At 38.6% G+C, this 25,959-nt stretch overlaps 1 protein-coding gene and 1 pseudogene across 9 annotated transcripts in view; both read left to right on the top strand.

Annotated features, from left to right (window-relative positions):
* Positions 1 to 6,146: 6,146 nt before the first annotated feature.
* The window catches only part of NBEAL1 (neurobeachin like 1), a 184,542-nt gene continuing 164,729 nt past the window's right edge, over positions 6,147 to 25,959 (top strand). For 5 of the 9 annotated variants that reach the window (XM_027873643.1, XM_027873642.1, XM_027873641.1 and 2 more), the window contains exons 1-2: positions 6,148 to 6,265; positions 7,319 to 7,587. In XM_027873643.1, the coding sequence (XP_027729444.1) occupies positions 7,537 to 7,587 (51 nt within the window). In that variant the 5' untranslated portion in view covers positions 6,148 to 6,265; positions 7,319 to 7,536. Of the gene's footprint in view, positions 6,266 to 7,318; positions 7,588 to 25,959 lie in introns of all 9 variants that reach the window. The other 4 variants (XM_027873645.1, XM_027873639.1, XM_027873637.1 and 1 more) reach the window with 1 other exon arrangement.
* LOC114051482 lies at positions 23,903 to 24,778 on the top strand (annotated as a pseudogene).

Raw genomic sequence — 25,959 nt, 5'->3', positions numbered from 1 at the left:
ATATAGATACAATTTTTCCAGAAATGTTTTCACAATTATGTGATGAAGTAAAAATCCAAAAGGCCAGATAGAGGACTCCATGATTAATCATGTATTTCACTTAAGAATAACGTCCGAAATTCTTTTTTCTTGTAGAATATCAAGGAAAATTCTTACTAGTTAAACTCTATAAATTCTTAAGCATGATGTCTTTGTTTTCTTCACATGAGAAAATAGTGCAGTACAAACATATGATGAGGGTTGGGGGATAACCTGTAGGAGGGAGTAAATACTTCACAAAATGCTATCAGCTTTAGTATTCATATTGGCACTACTCTATTGTATTCTATAGTATATATAGTATAGTATTCTATTCTGTAGTATTCATATCGGCCCATTACTATACTCTAAAACAAAGAAAGAAATCTACCATTCTGATAGCAGAAATGAAGAGATTTCATAAGGCTCTGCCTAAGGTTAACCAGTTTCTGAGGTGATAATTCCTTGGGTTTCATCATTTCTGTCATTAGAATGTCAGATTCCGTTCTTTGTACTACTTTGCACACAGTATACAGTACTGTTAATCTGAACATCAAAATTAATAGGAATATCAAAGTTGACAGCATTTATATTTGATCAAATACTTCTGCAAAAAGCTGTATCCTTTCAACAACAATAATGAAAATGCTTCACGTTCATTCACTAAATTTGACTTCTACATTTGAGGAAAAATTTCCTTTGATGTTGCATATAAGTACAAAAAAGGCAAAAATAAATATATAAAATACTAGTTCTTACAATCTCTTCTGTAATTTTCTATTTCTCTTTGATGAAGTGTTTTCTACAGTGAATATAGACTATTTTGGTTTTAAATTAACTTCCCAAGCATTTGGGAGTTTCTTCAGTGATGAAATAGAAGTGGTTTTCTTTCATGTTTTAGTTTAATTCTTTTTTTTTCTATGTGGTTACATACCATCTGTAATTTAGGGCTTAAAAATCAGTCAGGATCTCATATAATCTTAGATCATAAACCACTTTCATCATATCACTCCCCAGTTAAAAACCTTCATTGGTACTCCATTATCCATAAGTTACAATCCAAATTGCTTAACCTGGCATTTAAAGCCATTTATAATTTACCCCCAATGTACCTTTTAACCTTATCTCCTGTTATTACATGAATTTTTAGGCAGCCTTGTTTACTTACTGTTGCCTGTAGAATTTATTTATGTTTTTCTCTGAACCTTTGCTCCATTCATTCCTTTAGCCTGTAGTGTCCTTCCATTTCTCGCACACCTTTCTGAATTCTATCTATTTTTTTAACATCTAGCTCAAATTTTGACATCTCCATTAAGCCTTCTGGGCTCAGTTTAAACTACAATAATCAATGCTTTCTCAGAACTCTCACAGTATTTATTGCTAAGAACATCTGGGATTTGATCATTCTCTCTACCAGCAAGGAAAAGTCTTATACAGAAGTCTTGCCTTGAGCCCTAGGTTACACATACATTTAGCATTAAAACATATCCCTTTTCATAATGTATATTGTAATGTTTTCTTGTGTAACTGGAGACTGGCCAATGAACTTAGTTCCTATTAGTATGTGCAGATTCCTCATGTGGAAATGTTGGGAGGGCTGATTCTAGGAGAGTTGCAGTGTTGTATGGTGTATGAGTTTTGGAGAGACTTTGGAGACATTTGGAGACATTTTGTAACTGGCTCTTATGTTGATTTGGAGCCTCTTGATTGGCTGTGGCTGCAGAGCTGGAATTGGGGTATGGAGACATTCAAAAGTTCTTGGTTGGCATCAGTTATTTTTTTCTTAGCTTGACCTTTCTCTTTGTATGGCTGGCAGCATTCATCTGCTAGAAGACAATACTGTAAAGCCAACACATGGTTCTTTGTTTTTGAATTTGTTCTTTCATATTAGATGAAAGAAGTGGAGGCTGCATCCATAGGCTTTCTGAAAAGTATGGAGAGTGAGTCACTTGAGGGACAGGAACCTGGGAGTCAGATCCATGACAGGTTTTGTAGCCAGCCAAACATTGATGCCCTAAGGAGCAACCTGGCCTCAAGGTCAAGCTTAGGTTTCCCTCCTGCCTCCATCCCTGGCCTTATCTCCATTTTCCCCTTCTCTGCTTCTCTGGAATTTAATTTCTCCCATACCAATGTGTATTTTTCTCTTGGATTCAAGTATTACTCCAGTGGCCATCCAGGTCTCAGCTGTGACTGAGAGTAGCTTTGTTCCTTTGCCCATTCTTTGTTGGTGATGTCTTTGCATTAGATATTTGATCTTAATTGCTGTTCCCTTGATGCCTAATTTCTCCCAGTGTACCGGTATTATATACTATTCTATATCTCAGCAGGTTCTCTGGAGGTCCTTGAATTTGGGTGATCAGTGGTGGTATCTTGCCTGTTTTGTGTGGTTCATCCACTGGAAAATGTCCTGAAGTTAGATTGATCTGAGTTTTCCCAAATTAGATTATTCTTTTGGCAGGGAAATCTTTCATAAATTGGTTTACTTTGTCTAGCAACCAGTCATACTTCGGCAACTTTCAATCTCTTTAAGATGAATTAAGTATGCCTGTAGTTGTTGAGAGTGTACTATACCCCAACACAACCCCAGTCTAACTACATTTGCTTCTTCAGGTTTTATGCTCTTCTCTCTATTGTTCTTGGTAATTGTCTGTCTACCTGAGCTACAAACTCCAAAGACCTTTCTAGTCTCTGCAAGCATCCTTACCATAGGACTTCAGGTCTTGGAGTCTTAAGACTCTGAAAAAGTCTCTTAGACTCTTCAAAAGCTGTGCCCTCAAAACTTTCTGGCATGCTATCTCTTTATTCCATTTTAGACACTTACCAATGCTGGAGTACTTCCATTATATTTCTGACCCTAATATTCCATGTCTCTTCTTCAGATAGACATGATTCTTTTCCTGAGATTAAAAAAAAAAGGGGGAAAGGACCTATTTGGACAAAAATATTTACAGCAGCTCTTTTTGTGGTGGCAAAGAATTGGAAATTGAGAGGAATCTCATCAATTGGGGAATGGCTGAACAAGTTGGGGTATATGAATGTAATGGAATCCTATTGTGCTTTCACAACATGACTAATGCGGTAACATGTTTTGCATAATTGAACATGTATAATCTATATCAAATTATTTACTATCTCCAGGAGGGGGGGAGGTGAGGGAGAGAGAGAGAAAATTTGGAACTCAAAATTTAAAAATTTAAAAAATGAATATTAAAAATTGTCTTTACATGTAACTAGGAAAAAATTAAATATTATTTTTAAAAGTCAACATTTATTAAGCACCTACTATGTGATAGATACTGTTCAAATTAAAAAAAAATTAAAGCTTTTGTTCTCAAGGAGCTTAAATTCTACACAATACACATTTAGTTGTAGGTATACCCTGGGGGTCAGTCTTGGGCTCACTTTTATTCCCTTTCCATTCTCTCTGACTTGGTGACCTCATCAGATCCCATGAGTTTTGATGTTCAGGGTACAGGACTCCCAAATCTATGTAACCAGCTCTGATTATTCTCTTGAGCTCCAGTCCTACATCTTCTCAAATGCCTATTGGTCATTTCAAACTGGATGTCCCAGTTATCTCAAATTCAGCAAGTCCAAAATTGCTGTCTTTCCCCTTCAACACACTCTCCACCTGAATTCCCCTATTTCCGTGGAGGGCAGTTACTTCCAATAACTTAAGCTTCCAACCTTTGCATTATCCTTGGCTCTCTGCTTTCCCTCACCCCATATCGTATATACATTGGCTGAATCTTGTCAATTCTACCTCCACAATATGTTTGCCATACTGCCACCCTTCCTCAGGCTCTCACCACCTCTCCACTAAACAGTTGAAGTGGCTTCTGGGTTGGTCTCTACTTCAGGTCTTTCCCCTTTCCAATACATCGTCCACACAGCTGCCAGAGATTTTCCTTAAAGGCAAATCTGATTCCAGCAGTTCCCAATTGTCTCTGAGATAGAATATAAACTCCTCTTATAAGAGCCTTCACAATCTGGCCCCAAGCTATCTTCAGTTCCCTGCTAAAGAGATATCTTGTGTCAGAGGTTTTATCTTCTATTACCTGGCATCTGTGAAGTTGGGTTTTTTATATTTTTATAACTGTATTTCAATATAATTGGTTTCCTTTGTAATCCAATGTAGTTTATTCTATAAATTTAGAAGCACGATTCTGACAAAGGCTTCCATAGGCTTCAGTAGACTTCCAAAATGGTCTATGACACACAAAAAAAGTTAAGAAGACGTGTCTTTTACAATGGTGGTGTCAAAGTAAAAATCAGACAGACTCATTTATCCATGTGGTATGTTGACTTAGTTTTAAAATGTAACATTATCCATGTTTTATTGTATTTTTATTTACTTTTAAAAAAATTTTCCAATTACATTTCTAATTTAGTTTGGGCCATACTCTGGAGTATTGTAGCCTGTTTAACATCTCTGGATGGTCTTTCTTGATCCCTTCGCAACTGGACATCTTCCTTACCTTTTACTTTTATTTATTGTACTTATTTTGCATATACTTTTCTGTGTATATGTGGTTTGCCCCGTAGATAAAGACTAGCACACTGGGGCTCAAGGGAGTGAAATGAGTTGCCCAAAGACACCAAGGGGTAGGCTTTGACTCCTCCATGCTCTTTCCATATAAAGCAGTTGCACTCTGAAAATCGAAGCCAGTCCAGTGAAGAAACCCCACCATTAAACCCCTCATCCCTACTTGTGCAACTAAATACCCTTACAAAGACTGTGTGCTGCTTACTTTTTTTGGGGTGGCAAAGAATTAGAAATCGAGAGGAGGACCATCGTTTGGGAAATGGCTGAACGTGTTGCTGTATGTGATTGCAATGGAATAGTATTGTGCCCTAAGAAATGAGGAGGATACTTTCAGAAAAACCTGGGAAGACTTACACGAACTGATGCAAAGTGAAGTGAGCAGAGCCCAGAGACCACTGTACAGAAATATTGCTATGAAGATCAACTGCAAAAGACTTTAAAAATCTGTAAAAGATCAGTGCAATCACCCAAGACAATTCCAAAGTACTCATGATGAAAATGCACCCATTTCTTGAGACAGAACTGATGAACTGAGTGCACTAAAGTATACTTTTTTCCACCTTATTTTCCTTGCTATTTATTTTTGCAACATGGCCAGTATGGAAATGTTTTGCACGACTTCACAGGTATAATTTGATATCATATTGCTTGCCTTCTCAATGGAGAGGGGAGTGGCCGAAAGGAGTGAGAATTTGGGGCTCAGTCTTTTAATAAGGTTAAAATACTTAATTTTTTTTAAAAGTTAAAAAAAAAAGATAGTGCTGCTTGCACTTGGCGAGCACTGATTCACTGTCTTCCTTGGCCAAAAGTGACTTGTGGAAGCAGGCAGAAGGTGGGAAGACGGGATACTTTCAAGCCCCTAGGCGGTGCCACTATCCAAGCCTCGCAGCATCTCCCAAACTCGGCACAGCAGGACACCAGAACCCGGGATGCTCCCAGTCACATGAGGAAATCTCTACGCGGCAGGGCGAGGTAAGGCGAGGCTCAGGGCTGGGTGGGGCGGAAGGGATCAGAGACACGCCCCTGAAGGGGCGGGTCGCGAAGTTGCTTTCTCCAGCTCGTCCCTCTCTTCCCACGACTCAGACTTCGCGTCCCGAGGTGAGGGAAGACACTCCTAGAACGGAACCAATTGATGGGGACTGGAAGGGGTAGTCGTGCCCTCGGCTAAGCCAGGCCCCGGAAATGATGTCACCGGCGCTCCCTCTCGCTCCTTTTCCGTCTTCCCCGAGGTTGGCCTATGACATCAGCGCATCGCGTCTCTTCCCTTCCCCCTTCCCCCAGTTCCTTTGGGGAAAACCGAATAGGTTCCCGAGGCGCGACAAGGAGAGGAATGCGGCTGTGGTGGAATGCCCAGCCCCGCCCCCTCCAGGTCCCGCCCCCTCTCGGGGGACGCAGCCTATGAGCGGTCTCGGCCTCGGGAAGCGTCCTTCTGTGTGGCGGGAGACCTTTCCCTGGGAAGTGAGCCGCGGAGCCAGCCCAGCTGGGGCTGCCGCGCAGGCCCCGCCCCGCCCCGTGGTCCCGCCCCGCGGCCCCGCCTCCCCTCTCCCTCCGCCTCTGCTGCCTCCCCCACCCTCCTGCCGAGCTGCTGCTGCGGGCTGACACTCGGGGTTTCGGGCCGCCGGCCGGCCGGCGGCTGTGGGAGCAGTTGGGAGTACGCCTCGGAGACTGGGGGGGGGCGGCGCAGGTCCCTCGGACCCCAATGTGAGTGCGGGAGTGGGGAGCCAGGGCGGGGGAGGAGCAGGGGCGGGTCTCTGGATGTTGTGGACGACTGGGAGAGGGGAGGGGGGAGCACCCCGGGGCCGTGGGGGAGGAGGGAGGACCCTGGGGCCGTGGGGGAGGGGCGCCCCCAGGTTTGGGGGTTCCGTGTCCGCGCGCGCTGGGGGCAGCTGCGAGCCCCTGGTGACCGCCCACAAGTTTGTTCCACTTTTGCAATGGTCCAAATTTAAGGGCACCCCCCACGCCTCCCCAAAAGACGTGGCAGGTTTTCCCTGGAGCCGTACCTGCGCTGGGCCAGGTGTGCGCTCCCTGGCCGCCCCCTTAGCTGGGCGCAGAGGCCCGGGAGGCACCAGGTAGAGAAAGTCACTTTCACTCCCTGGGGTGGATTGTTACACCCTGTAAATTGTCCCCACCCAACCACAAATACCACTCTCCCAAATCTGTAAATAAAAAATAAGTAGATTAGAAAACTCCTGGGTTTTATGCCCTTAGGTGATTTTCACATAAACACTAATGTTTTCTAATAGTGGAGCTGTCAAAGGTGTGAAAATGGAATTTTGCTATGACTTCTTGATAGCTATGCCTTTGGTGCCAGTTTATTCAGCATCTATTATGTGCCATGCACTGGATAAAAGGAAATTGGGGGGGGGGCTCCCCAAACCAGTCCCTGCCCTCAAGGACTTCACAGACTAACGGGAGAGATTTCTTGCAAACTATGTACAAACTAGATCTGTGCAGAATACATTGGAGATAATCTTAGAGGAGAGGCACTAACAGTGAGAAGGATCCGCCAAGGTTTCTTGTGGTAGAATGTGTTCTATCTCGGGTTTTGTGGTGACTTAAAATTTTGTGTCAGCTGTGACATTTTCTGGTGTTTTTGTTCAATGTTCAGGTTCTGTGGGGTTTTAAAATCATTAAAAGTTTGGTGTTCACAGGTGAACCATCAAAATCCTATCCCAGATTTTCAGTAGATCAAGATTAAAAAAAGTACAGCCTTTTCCTTTATAGGTAACTTTTGTATATTTTTTTCTTTTATAGATTTATTCAGTTGTGGGAGTGACATTGATGAAGAGATGTTGGACTAGGTGTGAATATTGAACATCAGAAGACAGATCCTATTTGTTTGGTTTTTTTCCCCCTACTGTTCTGATTGTTCTCAGTGTTAAAGCTGGAAAAACTTCACAAATAAAAGGAACATGTTATGATTTTGAATATATCTTTTGAGGAAAAAGTAAAGTGGCCAAGATAAAGGAGGAATGGCATCCAGAGAGAGGCTTTTTGAACTTTGGATGCTTTATTGTAACAAGGTAACTCCTTTTCATTTTATTTATAAATGTAAAAATATGTTGTAGTAGAATTTTGTGACTGAATTATGGCGATGGTTAATGGATATTAGTATTTATTCATAGTGATAACCAATTCTTTAAAAAAAATTCAGAGTGCATTCTAAATTTGTTTTTGATTTTTTTGGTTTGTACAATTTTTACTATCTTTCTCCGTTATTACAAAAAAGCTATGATTTTTTTAAAAAAAAATTGCCATGTCATTAGTAACACTAAACATTTAAGTAAACCTATAGACTTAAAAATAAAGTCATTCCTTTTTTGTTTGTTTCCTTTTTCCATCAATGGGAGTAGATGGATGAATATATGTATGTATGTATATATGTATGTATAGATAGATAGATGGAGATAGAGATTGCTGTAAGAAATGGGATACTTTATTCTATCCATTTAAAATCACTTCAGCTTTTTTTTCTTTCTCTCCTTTTATGTTTCTGTAATGGCAGTTTCTTTTAAAAAACACTGTATGGTGATGAGATGTGATTTAAAAACAACTGAAACATGAATGATATGATATTGGCAAGGGACACAAAATAGACATCCCTGGAAACTGAGTTTACTGTTCTTGAGGGAAAGTCAGTCTGATTATAAGTTCATTGGGTCTAGATCTCGAGCTGGAAGGGACCTTAGAGGTTATCTGTCCAAATTCCTTATGTTACAGATGAGGTAACTGAGTTCCATAGAGCTTAAGTGACCTGCCCAAGGTCACACAGATTGTAAGTGGGTGAGCTTAGGTTCAAACTTGGGTCCAAGTTCAGGGCTTTTGTGGCTTTACCACTTTTGTGGCAGAGAACACAAATTAAATCTGAACCTCTTCAGATAACTAAATTCTTTTCTATTATTAAAGAACAAATTATTCTTATTTATTAATTCTGCTCATTGTTAACATATTTAGTAGTAAATTTTAGTGATTCTTGGAATCTTCTTTCACCTACTGGTTCAATTATGTGGGTTAGAAAAAAACACATTTTTGCTTATTTACTATATCATCTTCAAATAATTTTGTGCAATAACAGGAGAAGACTGGGATCTTAACAACAGGTAATTCGATACATAATCTACTTTAGAAGCCAGGAACTGAGTAACCTCTTTTATCCATTAAATACATACTGACCAGAAATTAATATCTTTTAATTCTTCTTAGAAAACAGGCACTTTCTAAAATAGAGTAAACTTATTATTTACACAATAACTACAGGAAACTTCGTTGAATCTTCTTGTTAATTAGTTGTGCCATTTTCAGGTCAAGTTCATATTTTATTTAATAGTGACACCATGCTTATTGAAAAGGAAGTATTGTTTGTAAGCTGTATTCTGAGTTTAATCCTTTATTTGAATCCTTTATCAATTTTGAAAATATTTATTTTGGGTAGTGAAGATAAATTAAGTAAAAATACAGTGGTATCCAGATGTAAAACCTGTTGAAAAAGTATTCTCAATATGCTTATTTGTACAAGAAGCGTAAGTTTATAGGCAGTTTAGGGTTAACTTTTATGCTTTTAAAGCAACATTCTAGACTTATAAGCAAAGTATATTCAAGAAATGTTACCTTTTCCATGTAATGTAGTTTAAAAATCAGTGGTATTTATTTTTTTTGCAAGGATTATTGATTTAAAATTGTTATTTCAAATTCCATTTATATGCATATGAACTAGACTACATCATTTTTCTAGAAGGAACACAAATCAATCAGTAAACTTGTGACATTGTTTCACTTTTTCTCCGGAGTCAGCTTTATTTAAGCCAGTTCTTCAACTTGCCCATTTTTGGAAGAGCTTTTTGATGATTCATTTATAACATCCTACTGTGCATTACTTTTCTTATTCTAGCATTACTTGTTTACCTGACCCTTTATTCCCTTGAAGATTCTTCTAGACCATAATAAGAATGCTGCAAATAATTTTCCCCAGATAGTCACTATAGTCTCATCTCCCGGTCTTAAAAGGTTTTCCCAGGCCTTCCTCCAGGGGTAGCTAGGTGATGCAGTGGATAGAGAGCTGAGCCTGGAGTCAGGAAGACTCATCTTCCTGGCCTCGGACACTTACTAGTTGTGTGACCCTGAGCAAATTGCTTACCTTGTTTGCCTCAGTTTCCTCATCTATAAAATGAGCTGGAGAAGAAGTGGCAGACCACTCCAGTGTCTTTGCCAAGAAAACCCCAAATATACTTTGCTTATAAGTCACAAAGAATTGGACGTGACTGAACAACAGTAACAAGACCTCCCTCCAGGTTTGCCATGGAATTTCTTTTTACCTTTAAGATTTTTTTTCCTCGTTGCTTTTCAGTGGACCATTTAAAAAAAGATTTTTTTTTGTTCATAATTTTTTTTTTTGGTGGGGCAATTGGGGTTAAGTGACTTGCCCAGAGTCACACAGCTAGTCAGTGTTATGTGTCTGAGGCCACATTTGACTCAGGTCCTCCTGACTCCAGGACTGGTGCTGTATCCACTGTGTCACCTAGCTGTCCCTAGAGTCTATTTTTCTTAATAGACTACTGTGATTTTGTAGATTCTGTATTGTTTCCAGCATGTGTTCAAGTTATACTATATTCCTATCATTAAGGTTACCATTTTAGTTACCTGTTTACATATCACTTTGCACTTTTCTACTCATTTATCTATAGCTATATATGTATATATGTATGTATATGTACATGTGTATGTGTGTGTATATCTATATCTATATATGAAGCATAGTGAAAAAAGAGGAAATAAAAGCCAAGGGAAAAGTGAAAAAGGATGACAGATACCATCAGAAATATCTTCTCTGTATTGTCATATGCCACAATTTGAAGAATACTAATTGAAGCAGTGCAGGCTGAATTTTTTTTTTTTACTGTTGCAACGTTTTTTTTTTTCATCTTAGGCCATATTCAGAGATATAGTTACCAGAACATTCTTACATGTCTAGAAAGTTAAACATTTATAGAAAAGGTTTAATTATGTATTTTTTTTAAATTTCAATTTTAACTCCATCTTGTCTGAACCTTTGCAGCAGAATGTAGACTGACTCAGTATTTAAAGGCAAATTAAAAAAAGGTTTCTTAATAGATGACAGATGTATTATGTAATATTTTTAAAAGAATTTTTCTAGTACTATTGTAGTTTTTTACGAGAATGTGTATGTTAGTGTTTTGGCTATTTTAATTTAGGTAGTCCACTTTATGGGAAATACATATGCATATATTTGGCACTTTGTTTAGGGGATTTGGCTTTTTGATTACATTGTTTCCTTTACAAGATCAGTAAGGAGTTTTTTCAAATTGTAACCTTCCAATCCATATAAAATATGATTTGATTTGCATATAATTTTATAGTATAACATCCAAATAACTCCAGGAGGCCAAAGTTTGTTGTATAAAGTAGGACACATCTATGCAGCAGTTGCTTTTTCTTTCTCCTTTGACTGTTGCCTGTAAGTCCAGAAAAGTATTATGTATGCAGCTTCTTGTTAAGTATGACAGTTAAGTCATTAAGGTCCGTAAAAGAAAGTGGAGTTCCTAGTTTACTGATTGCATTAAGGTCATAAGGAAGTGCATTGGTTGAGTTAAAAAAAGGTATTCTTATATTTTAAAAATTATCTTTTAAACAAAATGTCTCAGTTCTATATGTAGGCTGTTAGAAAATGTTTGAGTGGATCAAAATACATGATGTTGTTGAAAATGTAGCTTGAAATTCATTTTTTTTAAATCAACTTAGTTTTTATGCTTGAAATAAGTTTATTTTTTTTTTTTGATGAAACAATTGGGGTTAAGTGACTTACATAGAGTCACACAACAAGTGATTGTTATGTGTCTGAGGTCACATTTGAACTCAGGTCGTCCTGACTTCAGGGCTGGTGCTCCATTCACTGTGCCACCTAGCTGCCCTGAAATAAGTTAAATTTTAATGTCAGATCTACTGCTCATGAGCTATTTGACTAACTCAAATCAGTTTATCAGTTTACCTCTGTATATCTAAGTTGCCTCACTTGTTATTTTACGTCAAAAAGTTGTAAAGATACAAGTAACATATACCATAGGAAGTACTTACATTACATTGTTACATTAACACTGTAAACTGTTTTTGCTACATATTTGTACAGAGACATGTTACACTTTTATACAAATACAACAGTGTATTGTACACTTGCACAGTTGTCTATATTCTGTGTTACAGATAAAAACGAGGTAAATGGGAATGTCTATTCAATATTCACCAGCAGCAGTGAAAATTGTATTTATTGTTGTCTTTTTTCAAATCTAGTGACTTAAGTTTTCACTTGAGGCTAGTGAACCACTGGTTTTAAATTCCTAACAATTTTTTTTCCTTTTTATTTATTTTTTTCTTTTTTGGAGCTGAGCAATGATCCACTTCCTGCTATTGCCCTTTGTTCTGTTTACTCTGGAGTAAGACTGAAAATAGATGCTTTTGCTGAGAGCTGAGAGTAGATTTAGATCTCAAAATTTAAAAAATCCAATAGCTTTGCTTTACGTAGAAAATATAATTGGGAGACATTCTAGCCAGACAAAAAAGTCCAGTACCTCCTTCCTGTAAACATAAAAGAAACAATTCCTGCTAGAACAGGAAGATTGTTTTGTGTCAACTAGAGTGAGATTGGTCTTCTTGTACTTGAGATATTGAGCAGAGTAAGAATGTATACTGAATGATAATACTTTTTTTTTTTTTGGTTAGGCAGTGGGGTTAAGTGACTTGCCTAGGGTCACGCAGCTAGTAAATGTTATATGTCTGAGGCTGGATGTGAACTCAAGTCCTCCTGAATCCAGGGCCAGTGCTCTATCCACTGTGCCACCTAGCTGCCCTATGATAATACTTTATTGAACAAGTACTTATTGAGTGTCTATTGTGTGTGATGTGCTGTTCTATGTAGTTTTGAACTAAACTCATGTGACTTTAATAATAATAGCTTTTGGTTTAAGGTAAATTGAGAACTTAACATTTTTTTTAACCAGGAGAAGGAAAATAAATAACCTTATGATAGTGGCAACTAACTTCATCTAGAAAATAGATGAGAAATGAATGTTTTATAAGCTTGGTTTCTGAATTTATGATCAGGCCAGATTTACAATTAGGCAACTGCTAAATAATGTTATGTAAAAAGATCTCAAATTTGCTACTGATTTTTTAAAAATATTGCCTGAAATTTCATTATGAGAGAAAAATTCCTTTAGGTCTTGAAAGGTTTTAAGTCTTGGATAGTGCTCTGTTTAAAATCTCTTCACTAACCTGCTTAGGATTTCTTGGAAATTGTTTCTTTTATGAGTGTGAAAAAGACTAAGTTCCTGGGACCAGAGTAGGGAGTGTCAGAAGGAGAGAGAAAGAGACTGAAAGGGGAGGTTGGAGGCCCCAAAATAAATTTTACCTACTTCTCAATTTTGGCTGGGATGACCCTGGCTGACTGTATTTGGCATGATGTATCCAGACATCATCACCTGATGCTCCAGAAAGACCTCTCTATTTTGAGAACAGTAGTATTTTAACATACTTCATTATTAAGATGATCTGATGGGAGTACATGGAACAGGATCACACAGGACAAAACTTGGATGGATTAGAATCTACTTCCATGGAAGGAGTTCTGACATAATAAGATCACAGAGCTATTGAAGTGCAATCACAAGGGAGGATAGTTGTATGGTTGATACTCATTTAACCAACTCTTGTTGATGTTTATTAAACCTATGCAATGTGTAATGCACACTCTTTCATCTCTTTGCTTCCTCATCCTCTTGGAGATTTTCTCAGCCCTTGTCTTTTGTTACACCATTTTTAGGTTCTCTACTTATCTTCTTTCTTAAGTGTCCTTTTGCTGCATCATCACCCATTTTTTGCTTATAAATGTGAGCATCTTCCAAGTCTCTGTCTTGGATTCTCTTCTCTCTCTAAGCTATGTCTTATCAGCTTTATGCAGTAATACTTAGCTCTGAATAATAGACTCTACACTCTCTTAAACTCCAGTCCTATATTTCCAGCTACTCCTTAGCCATTTCCATTTGGATGTCCAATAGATGTTTCAAATTCAATATGTCCAAAATATAACTCATTATATTTCTCCTTAAACCCATCTCTTATACAAATTCCCCTATTTCTGTTGGGGGTTCTCTCATGTCTCTGTTGCCCATATTTGCAACATTGGAATTTTAATTGACTACTCCCTGTCCTTCAATCTTCATAACCAATAAATTGTCAAGTTTTATTAATTTTACCTTCACAATAACTTTTGCTTTGGTCCTCTTCTCCACTCACAGCCTCTATGACTCTTGTAATAATCACTTATTGGTCTCTCTGGTTTCTAGTCTCCATCCTGTTCAGCCCATTCTCTGCATTGCTGCCAAATTTATAGTCCTAAAATGCAGGACTGATCACATCACCCACCTTTTGGAGAAATGGTTCTTTATTGCCTCTAGGATAAAACACAAAGTCCTCTACAATGTGGCTCTGCTCTATCTTTGCACGCTTATTGTATATTACTCCATTTCACATAACACATACTTTGTTCTAGTCAAGCTAGGCTTCTATTGTTCCCTGTTCTACTTCTTCTATACTTAAACCTCACCTCCACCTAATGGAATCCCCAGCTTGATTTAAAGCACAGCTCCAGAAGCCTTTCCTAATCTCTCCCATCTAATTATTAGCACTCTCTCCCTCTTGAAAAACTTAGCATTTATTGGTATTAAGGTAGAATGGTGGTGGTGTTCAGTCATTTTTCAGTTGTGTTTGACTCTTCATGACCCATTTGGGGTTTTCCTTGGTAACGGTACTGGAGTAGTTTGCCATTTCCTTCACCTCATTTTACAGACAAGGAAATTTAGGCAAACAGGGTTAAGTGACTTGCCAGAGTCACACTGCTAGTAAGTGTCTGAGGCCAGATTTGAACTAGGAAGAGGAGTCTTCCTGACCCTAGGCCTGCCACTCTATCCATTCTGCCACCTAGCTGCCCAGCAGGATGGGATGTGGGGGGTGGGGGTGGGAGGGGAAGGGAAGTACTTGACTGGGGATCTCAAGGCATGTGTTTAAGTTTGGCCTCACATCCCAATAGCTGTGTGACTTTGCATAAGTCAAAGTAGCTTCTCATTTGTAATATGGAAATGATAATACCTGTCCTCAGGGTGGTTAAAAGGAACAAATGATAGAATGCATGTGAAAATGCTTTGAATGCTCTGCAACACTATGTAGTGCTGGCCAAACCAATGTGATTTAATTAGAACACTATTGCAGGGGTTATAGGGACTTAGATTCTGAATTAGATGTTTGCCATTGTCCTTAGTTGTTAAAGATGTTATGAAATTCATTGCTGTTAGAATATTTACTTCTCATAATGTGGAAGTAGTTAAATTGGTTCATCTGCTATTTAAATCTGGGCCCTGACTAACCAGTGGATTTTGACTCTTCCAGAGGCTAACTTAATACTTTCGGTAACAACGTGATTAATTTTAGGGGGAAAATAAATCCAAACCTGGTTCAGACAACATGAGCAAATGAAGAAGGGTTTGGGTGGCACTTAGTCTTTTAAGGTTGAAAGAGTTTGACAAGATGTTTTTTGCCGTTGCTGTCAGAAATGGAGTACTGAGGAAGAGAGACCACTGGTCTGACCTACTGTTGTATTACTTTATGGTCCAAATCTTATTATTAACTTTAGTGTAAAATATAATCTCTTCCTAAAATGCATTTTTGGAGTGAACAAGAATCAATCAGAAGAAATATCCTTCATATGTATTTTTAGATATAATAATTCTATGTTAAAATAGTTTAAGGGAAGGAAACTTTCCCTAGGGAACAGTATTCTGCAATAAAGTGGATGGGAAGCTCAAAGGTAATCATATGTTCATGTTATTTTTTTAAACTAGAGAAATCCTATTCTAAATTATTAAAAGACAGTGAAATTATTTCTCAGAGATTTGACTTAAGAAAGAATAAAATGGGAAGAGTGCTCTAGACTTAGGCCTAACTAAACTATTCTATCTAAATTTGTGTGTTTGAACCAAACTGAATGTAAGGTTTTCAAAGCAAACACAATCTGCCCCTGATAAGATCATGTTGCTAGGTTTGTAGACAGGCATGGAATTTAGCTAGTATATAATTTTTCCCTGACATTAAACATCTGAATTAAACTAGGAGAAGCACATATTAACTTTTTTTTCTAATAGCATATAGTGAATTTGTAGGTTTTCTTGTTCATTTTTAATTTGTTGATAGAGTTGTCATTCAGAAATTAAAATGTATAACATTTCTAGTGTGTGGAAATTTATGCATTTTCTTGGCAAAAATAAGAGCTAGCTAATAAAATTAATAGCAACTTAAGAAAAAAAGAAAAATGTCATTAAACTTTCATTCTCTAATTAGGGTAATTTAAAGGATGAGATTAAATTTCTCAATCTTAATGTTTTTAAAAATGATTTGTAGTGATAAATGTGGTTTTTAAAAATTTTACATATGGTTTTTGTTTGATACTAAGCATGAGCAATCTTAAAACTTTAGACCTATTTATTGTTTGCATAGGACTTTATCAGTATATGGAAATCTTAGTGTTGAACACTGAGAAGTTAAGTGAGGTACCCGTCATCATACAACCAATATGTGCCAGAAGTGGTAGCTCTAGAACCCAGGTTGTCACTTCCAGGCCACGTCCCAGTCCTCCAGACCATATATTGCTTCTTGGCCCTGTTTAATAGTATTTCATAAATGTGGCCACCAAAGACTTACTCAGGTGCCTCATGATTTGGAGGTGACCTTGGGTTCTTCAGGGCCAAGTCAGCAGAATGTAAGCTTTGCCAAATCATACAATGCTGGAAGGAAGAGCTTTGAGCATAGGTGTAATAATGGCTTGGTGTACAGTTTGTCTTAGGACGGGCCTAATTAAGTTTTAAGAGGTTCGTGATCAAATAGCCTGAAGTGTGATAAATTATTTTTGCTAAGTTATAAAAGGAGATGTGATATGTTTCAATGGAAAGAGTGTTATTAGTGACAATTACAGGTTCTTGAAGTATTGGACTATATTATAAGGACACATATTTTACAAATATCAGTTTGGCGTATGATTTCAATTCTAGTGTTTAATGTCTATTAATAAATGCATACTGAATTTATTTTTCTTTTATGTCAGGGTTTCTAACCTTGGGATTTATAAGATCTGGAAAAATTCCAAGGTCCATGAATTTGTTTATTTAAAAAATATTTTGATAGCTACATTTCCATAAAATTTGTTCTGTTTGGATTCTATGTATTTTATTTTGTACATTTAAAAACATTATTTTGAGGAGTCCAAAGGCCTCATTAGGCTGTCAAAGGGTTGCCATGACGCAAATAAAGGTTAACCTCTGCCCTATAGAGCATTTATTTCAATTCAGCAAGTATTTGAATGCTGATTTGGCATTTACTAATACTTTACCTTAAACTTCTTTTCTTTTTTTTTCTTAAACTTATTTTCGAAAGGAGCTTATTCACTTGTCATAAAAACATGCATGTTTACACACATACTGTCCATTTATGTATGTTACTACCAGATAGCAAAGCTTCCCAGGCAGTCTAGGCATTTTACTTGGTATACAAGATGTAGTTCTCTCTTTGAGGCCTCCTGATTTAACATGGTTTTTTTGTTTCCTATCATTTAAAATAAGAACTCTAGTAAAATGAATATTTTAGTGCAACTTAAAAATTATATGGTAACACTTTTATTTCAAGTAATAGAACCTAACATTGCAACTTTAAAAAGCAATAAATACCTAGGCAAAGTTCGGTGCTTTTTAAACTTACCTTTAACTTTTTTTTTTATCAGTTTATTGCAAACTGAATCTTGTGCTTAGACTAAATTAGAATGATTGCTAGTTTACCCTCCTGTTAAAACCGCAAGACTCTGGAACCTCAGGCTAGCCCAGATTCAGAGTCCTCAGGGTTCTCACCTTGCTATTGGCTGAGACTTCTGCTTAGCAGATCTTTTCTATGATAGTTCTCATTCAAACCCTACTTTTGAAGTTTTTTTCAAAATTACTTGCTTCACCTCTTCCTGATACACTTAGAGTTCCCTCTCTGGAGATGGATAGTTTTTCATCCTGAGACCTTTGGAATTGTCATTTATCATTGTATTGATCAAAGTAGCTAAGACTTTCATAGTTGATTACTGTTTTACTGTTACTGTGTACAGTGTTTTCCTAGTTCTGTTGACTTTGCATCAGCTCAGTTAAGTTTTCCTGAATCAGTTCCCTTCATCATTTCTTATAGCACAATGGTATGCCATCACAACCATCTTTATCAGAGAAACTTGCTGTAAAGTTTTTCCCAGTTTCCTGCTTTTCTTCTAATTTAGGCTGTATTGGAATTTTGTGTGTGTGTGTGTGTATGCGCATGCAAAATCTTTTAAATTTTAATGTAATCAAAATTATCCATCTTACGTCCTGTGAACTTCTCCATCTACTGTGTGGTCATGAACTCTACCTCATCCATAGATCTGATGGGTAATTTTTAACCTGCTCCCCTAACATCCTGTATTATCCTTAGAAGGTTTTATCTTTTACTTGTACTGCTCTATTTTGCTTCCTTCATTAAATTCAACAAACATTTGTAATGGACTGTGTCAGATACTAGGAATACAAATCTAGCTGAGACCTCTGTAGAAGAAGAATGGTACAAATCAAAAGAGCACTGGATTTAGAGTAAGAGGACATGGGTTTGAATCCTAACTTTGTTGCCTATTAACTGTGTGACCTTGGGCAAGTCAATTATCCTTTCTAGGCCTCAGTTTCTTTATTTGTAAAAGGAGTGAGTTGATTCTTACAGCTGTATTTCTATTATCCTATTGACCTGAGTTTTTTTCACCTCCATCCATCATCAGAGTTCTATCTTAATTCTGTTACTTTATTTTGCCCCTTTATTTATCTTCTTAAAAGATGACATGTTCTCTAGGAATAGAATTATATTCTGGAACTTTGTGTCTTACAGTTTAGCCTGTGTAAATCTACTCTTATGAATCACCTTCTTTCGTCCTCACAGGCCTTTATTGTCTCTGGCTATGATACCTGTGCCAGTGAACCTTAAAAGGCTATATAAATGTGAAATTATTAGTATTAACACTATGGAATACTCTATCGGAACTACACTCAGAAATGGTTATACTCTTAATCTTGTCATCACCCACTACTGTTCCACTTCCTTGTTTACAAACACTGAAATTCCTTTCTTTGATCGTATTTTATCCTAACATCTTTCTTTAAGCCTTTCAACCCTTAACTCTATTTTTCATCCTCACTGTGACCTCCATTTCCTCTACTCTCAGTTCTTTCCCAGTCCATTGCCTTTGCACTGTTTGCATTCTCTTCCCTTTCTTATCTTGAACTTTTTGTGAACCAACTCAACCATTCCCCTTTTCTGCTGGAATTTTTCTCTCTTCTCCTATCTGGCACTACTTCTTGGTCTCTGCTGGATCTTCATCTGTGTCATGGCACTAACTGTCAGTATCCTCTAAGGTTCTATCCTGATCACTCTTCTGTTTTCACTCTATATTCTCTCTTAGTGATCCCATCATATCTCATGGATTCAAATATCATTTCTATGAAGATGATTTCTAGATCTAAATATATATCTTTAGTTTCTCTCCTGAACCTCACTCTCACATCAGGAGCTTCCTATTCGGCATGTCCCATTTGTACCTCAAATTCAGCATTTCTAAAACAAGACTTTGTTCTCTCCCCCACTCCCTAAGCTGGTCCTCTTGCATACTTTCCTGTTTCTGTTGAAGGCATGTTGGTGTAAACATCAACCAGCCTCCTAATCACCCAGCCTCAAAAGCCATGTTATTCTTCACCCCTCACTTTCACTGCATATATCCATTCTGTTGCCAAATCTTGTCATTTCTACCTATACAGTATCTCTGATATATGTCTCTTTCTCTCCACATACATAGCTACCTAAGTCAGGCCATCATTATCTCCCTTCTCGATTATTGTAATAGCCTCTTAAGTGGTCTCCCTGCCTCAGAACTCTCCTGACTTCATCCTCCACTCAGTTGCCAAGGTGATTTTTCTGAAGCATCGGTCTGATAATATTTCTCCTCTTCCCATGAACTCCAGTGGCTCCTTATTATCTCCAAGATCAAATATAAACATTTCTGTTGGGCACTTAAAGACCTTTATAACCTGGGTCCTTCCTACCTTTCTTGTCTTCTTATACCTTATTCACTTCCATGCACTCTAGCTTCATTGGCCAATTTGCAGTAGTTTCAAACACAACACTCCCATCCCTCATCTCTGTGCCTTTTTATTGGCTGTTCACCATCCCTGGAATGGTCTCCCTCCTCACCTTTATCTCTTAGTTTCTCTGGCTTCCTTCAAGACTCAGCTTAAATCCCACCTTCTGCTGGAGGTCTTCCCTGTCCCCCCACCCCCAGCTGTAAGTGCAACAAAGTAAATCTACACGTATCTAAAGATATGTCTCATTCTGCACTTTCAGTCCTTGACTTCTTTGTGAGGTACCATCTGTCTACTCTGTATGTATTTTGTATGTACCTAGTTATTTAGATGTTGCCTCTCCCATTAGAATGTAGGGTCTTTGAGGGTGGGACCAGTTTTTGCCTTTTTTTGGATCTCCAGTGCTTAGCATACTGTCTGGCCCCTAGTAAGTGCTCTATAAATGATTGTTGACTGATTAACTGTTAAATTTGATGTGTCAATAGGACAATTAAATAGATAAGAGTCAGGTTAGAGAGGCAGCCCTAGAGCTTGGGAAAGAGAGGAAGAAAGAATTTTATGTTATAAAGTTTTTTTGTACTGTACGTGACAAAACTTGTAGCATTAACTGTTTCAGCCAATTTTTATAGCCTCTCATCCGTAATTACTTTTTAATTATATCTTAGAGCTGTTCTTTTTGGTCCAGTCTTTGTGTAGTAAAATTGGCAAGAGTAGAATTAAAAGATTCTTGTGTTTCCTATGTGCTAACTTTTTATTATTACTCATATGTCTCTTTGGCCTCATAGTATTTTACAAAGCTTTAAAATATTGGCAAGCTTTAAACCTCAGAATTCCTGCTTGTAGAAGTAGATATTCAGAATATATTGTCCAGTCAAATTGAAACTGCTGAGCCACTTTAAACAATCTTTTTGCAAAGAGGTACATTGTATTTTCCAAGTTTTGATGCTGTCAGCTTGCTACTTAAAGTTTTAGCTGCTCTGTTAACCATTCATATAATGAAGAAATTTTCTATCAGGCCCTCAGTCCTTCATATATGTAGTTTATTGTCTGAGTGATGTTGAATTTTTAAGTTTCCAGGTCTTCTAATTACTTCTAATTGATATTAATTCTTTTGAGTGAGAAAATAATTCAGGGATTATTCTGAGAGCATCAAATAATGTATTGTTCTTCATATCTGTGATTATTCAAGAGAGAGGTCTAGTAATCCATAAAGGAAAAACTAATCATTGTCCTGACCATCACAGTCAGAAAGCTTTTCTTTTTCCTTGATAATTTCTTGAAAGATGACATCTAGTCTCTTTTTTTGATCATAGCTTTCAGGTAGTCCAATAATTTTTAGGATGCAGGAGCTTTGACTTTGTTGTCTTCTTCCGGTTGTATGTTTTGATCTTCTTTGTCACCAAAGAAAGATTTTGTGGTCTCACTTTTTTTGTGCAGTTTGCTCATGTTCCCAGCCAATTACTTGAGTTTTAAACTCTTTGTTAAGGTAAGGGTCTGCTTCCAGTGAGGACAATGTACTGTCTCAAGCTTCAGGGATTTTGTGCAGCTGTTTTCAGAGATACTTCTAGGGACCTGCAAATTTTCCATTCTTCCAAGGTGGTATGATCAACGGCAAGGTGTTTACTCCTTTCCTGGCCTGCGCTCTGGTCTATGAGTGACCATAAGCATTTTTTTCTGCCTTGGAACTGTGAGGAGTATTCCCTCTCCACCACCACCACAAGCTCCACCATGCCAGTGCTCCTCCTTGCTCCAGGACCACCACCCAGGACTGTGACCTAGATCCAAGCATGGGCAAAGCCAGAGAATCTTGCCTCAGTGCCAGCGAAGAGATCCCTGCAATCCCCCTCTGATCAGCTGTTAGATCCTCCCACTGTCTATGGGCCAAGAGCTTCGAAAGCAGCTGTTGTTGCTGTGGCTGATGCCCTGGGGCTGAGCTAGGGCCAGGATTGTACCTTGCTCCTCTCACTGTAGTCTGACAGACCTTTCTCACTGACCTTCTAAGTTGTCTTTGTAGTTTGTGGATTGAGAAGTCTGGAAACCGCCACAGCTCCCCTTGATTCATTCCCCAGAGGCCTGCTCTGGGTTTGCTGGGGCCTGTATTTGCCTGCATGGCCTACCTTGAACTTTGCTCCTCTCCCAGCCTGTCACAACAGCAACTGTCAACTCATCAACCATCCAAGTTGTCTTGGGCTGGAAATTTGTTTCACTCTGCCTTTTTGTGGGTTCTGCTGCTCTAGAATTTGTTTAGATTCATTTTTTACAGGTATTTGGAGGGGTTTGGGGAAAGCTCAAGCAAGTCACTGCTTTTATTCTGCCATCTTGGCTCTGCTCCTCCATGAGTTGATTTTGAACCCTACATTTCTGACATTTACTGGCTATGTGATCATGGACAAGTTGCTTAATTTCAGCATGAAAAAACTCTCTGAGCCTCAGGTTACTCATCTGTAAAATGGAAGTCATAGTAATATGTTTAAGTACCTACCTCCCAAAGTTGATAAAAGAAGCCACCACCCAGGGACTGTGCCAGGGCTGGGGCCAGACCACGCTCCTCTCTCACCCAGGTCCAACAGACCTTTCCTACTGACCTTCTAAGTTGTGTTTGGCGTTTATTGATTTGAGAAGTCTGGAAACCACCACAGCTGCCAGTTATTCAGTCCCCTGAGGCCTGCTCCAGGTTCACTGCCCCATCTTTGCCTGCATGGCCCATGCTGAACTGTACTCTCCCAGCCCTCTGCAACAGGCCTTTCCCATCAACCATCCAGGTTTTCTTGGGCTGGAAATTTGTTTCACTGTGTCTTTTTGTGGGTTCTGCTGCTCTAGAATTTGTTTACATTCATTTTTTACAGGTATTTGGAGGGGTTTGGGGAGGAGCTCAAGCAAGTCACTGCTTTTACTCTGCCGTTTTGGCTTTGCCCCCCAGAAAGCTTTTCTTAAATGTGCACTGTGTGTTAGATACTGTGTTAGGCCCTAAAGATACAAAGACAAAAATGAAACAGTTTGTGTTCTCAAGAAACTCATGTTTCATTTGGAGAGATGACATGAAAATATATGGGTATGTACAAAATAGGTGTGAGGTAATTTGGTGGACAATAGCATAGGCAGGGATAAAGAAAGGCTTAATGTAGAACATTGCTTGAACTCATTCTTGATGGTGAGGTGACTAAGGAGTCTTAAAAAGTAGAGGTGAAAAGTACATTCTAGTCATGGACAGAGGGACAGAGAGAATGTTGTGTGTGAGGAAGAATAAGAAAAACAGTTTGATTGGATTGTAGAGTATGTGGTGAGGAGTAATGTGTAATAAGGCTGGAGGGTGGTTGGGGCAAAGTTGTGAAGGGCTTCAAATGTCAAACAGGAGTTTATCGTTTATCATAGAAGTAATGGTGAGCCCCTGGAGTCTGAGTTGGCTGTTGGCGTGGTCAAGCCTACACTTTAGAATAATTGCTTTGGTGCCTTTGTAGAAGATGAATTGGAATGGCAACAAACTTGTCACCAAGTAGGAGGCTATTGCAGTAGTCCAGGCAAGAGGTAATAAGGGTTTCTGAATTAGGTAGTGGCTATGTGAGTGAAGAGAAGGGGACATATACAAAAGATATTGGGAAATTAGTTGCAAGGCCAGCCCATTAAATACATCATTGTCTCCTTCAGAAATGAGTATGGCTGGTGAACCATGATTGGATCCATAAATGAATAGGAGGAAGAAAGTAAGTTGTATTACATACAGGAAATCACTCAGTGCTTTCAACGCTTTCAGTTTGCTCCCTAGCACAAGAGCCTAACTTTTTAAAATTTTTATTTTTTTAGGAAATGCTATTTTATTCACCAATCCAATTTAACAAGCATATTTTAAGCATCTTCTTTTGTGCTATGCACTGGACACTATGCTAAGCACTGGAGATTTAGAGACAAAAAAGAAACAAATCACGCCTTCAAAGATCCTTAATATTGTTATGGTGGTTTTGATTCAATTAATTTAGAAAACATTTATTGACCTGCTACAGTTGGGTCTGTGGCCTTTATTGTGTGGCTTGGCAGGTGCTTCTTCTGTTGCTTCCATTGCTGCCACTACAGGAAATACCTTCACCTTCTTCCTATCCCTGGCCCAGTAACTGAGGTAAAGATGAGTAGCTCAGAGGAAATGTCTTGGATCTTATGGTTCTGTGGGTTTGTATCTGAGGTTAATGTAGACCAATGCTTCTTAAACTGTGGGTTGCAACCCCATGTGGGATTGCGAAAAATTTGGCAATAGTAAAAGGTTTCTGAATGTGCAATGACCAAAAATTAATTAAAAATCAAACACATAATGACTCTGAGGTGTTTCTGGCAGTGCTTGGAGGTGCAACTTCTCTGCAGCCTTGGTTCTGAACACAAAGCATGCACTTTGCGCTGTGCATGCCCTCAGTCCGTACCAACACTCACCTCCGAAATGTGAAAAGGAGTCATGAAAAAGTTTAAAGAAGCCCTGACGTAGACTATTAAGTTCAACCTCACAGGGCTCAGTAAACTGGTGCCCCACTATAAGGAGGCACTAGACATGATTCTTTACTTGAACTCTGATGAGGAGTTGGAGGACAACCCCAACCACTCTCCTGATCAAGCAGGTAGTCAAAATGCTATATCCTCACAAACTGGTATGGCCCAGACGTTGGAAACATACTAATTGGGAGACTTTGGCTGATGTCTTAATGTATATTGTGAAAACCTATCCGTGTTGCCCATTGGACTGTCAGACATACCAGGTGAGAACATGGTAAAGGTGTCTGTATTGCCCTGCATGCATGGGTATTGACACACTCAGGTTGTCTAGGCACCACTATACGGATGATACTTTGGCACTGGCTTTGTCTATATAGTTTTCATGGAGCATTTGAGTTCAGCTTGCCAACCAATTTGTGCCCAGGCTGTATGGCTCAAGATCCACCCTATCGTTTATCAGCTGTAGCTTCAGGCAGCCAGAAATTTGTCAAGAATCAATCAATAAACATTTATTAAGTGTCTGCTATATGGCAGGCATTGTGCTAACATTGGGGATGTGAAAGAGGCAAGGAGTGCACAACAGTGGAGAAGACAGCAAAAGTGCCCTGACAAGAGAGGCATGCTGACATGTCTCTTCTCTCCCCAGCACTTCAAACTCTGACACCATTCCCTTTCCTCTATACACACACCTTTTCAGAACTTCTAATGGTTTTTAGTTTAAATTAAGAAGTCATTATTGTGGTGGTGAGGTGGGAGGATGAAATAAATTGGTGGAACAAGCGGAAAAAAAAAACAACCCAAAAACATTTATTACATTCCCTTTTTGAGCCAAGCACTTAAAGATCAAAATGAAAACAGTCCCTGCCTTCAAGGAGCTTATCTTACTTTAAGGTTGCTGTGGAAGTTTCAGAGCAAAATCTGTCTGGGATTCCACACTGCACAATTGTAGGTCATCATCTTCTCCGAGTGCTCGAAGCATAAACACTGCCAGTGGGCTGCCTCACCAACAAGGCACACACATCCAGATGAATAAGAATACTGACAAGGATGAAAACCACTATGGTTTCTGTGTCAGTCCCAGCTCCTCAATCATCATTTACACTGTAACTCCTTAACCTGAAGCTGAGGCTTAGAATTTCTGAAGTGGGTCTCATTCCCTTTAATTGTTCTCTGCTGGCCATTGGGACCAAAAAAAAAAAAAAGGCGGGGGGAAAATGTCTACCCTGTCTCACTGTGAGGCAGCCTTGGTTCTTAGGGCCCTGATTCTTTTCTCCTGTGGTTTAGTGAACAGTAAACTGGCTTATGCCTGGCATTTGGGAAGACTTCTTTCTGGGCTTGGGCACCTTCAGGGGAAGCTACCTTCTTAGAGGAGTCTTTGTGAGAAGAGCATCAGCTACTTATGCTAGAAGATAAAGTTGCTTTACATAATTTTTTGGCTGTTTTCTTTGATCTCTCTTATAATAGCTACAGGATGGTTTCTTTATGGGTACACAAATTTGTAAACAGATCCTTGTGATGCATAGGCCCTGGATCAGAGGTGGCCAGAAAATAATGCTCCCCCATTATGAATCCAAAGAGTCAGGCAGTATCACCCTCTCAGTCAGTGAAGAAACAGGAGCAAGAGACCATCCATTTTAATATAAATGTTCCACTGGGGATGTTATGTGGTTGCAATCACTATAGTCT

This window comes from Vombatus ursinus, unplaced genomic scaffold (genome assembly GCF_900497805.2).
Source record: "Vombatus ursinus unplaced genomic scaffold, bare-nosed wombat genome assembly UNPS02014802.1, whole genome shotgun sequence".
Lineage (NCBI taxonomy): Eukaryota > Metazoa > Chordata > Mammalia > Diprotodontia > Vombatidae > Vombatus > Vombatus ursinus.
The sequence above is the reverse complement of the archived record's forward strand: the minus strand, read 5'-3'. Positions and strand labels throughout refer to the sequence as shown.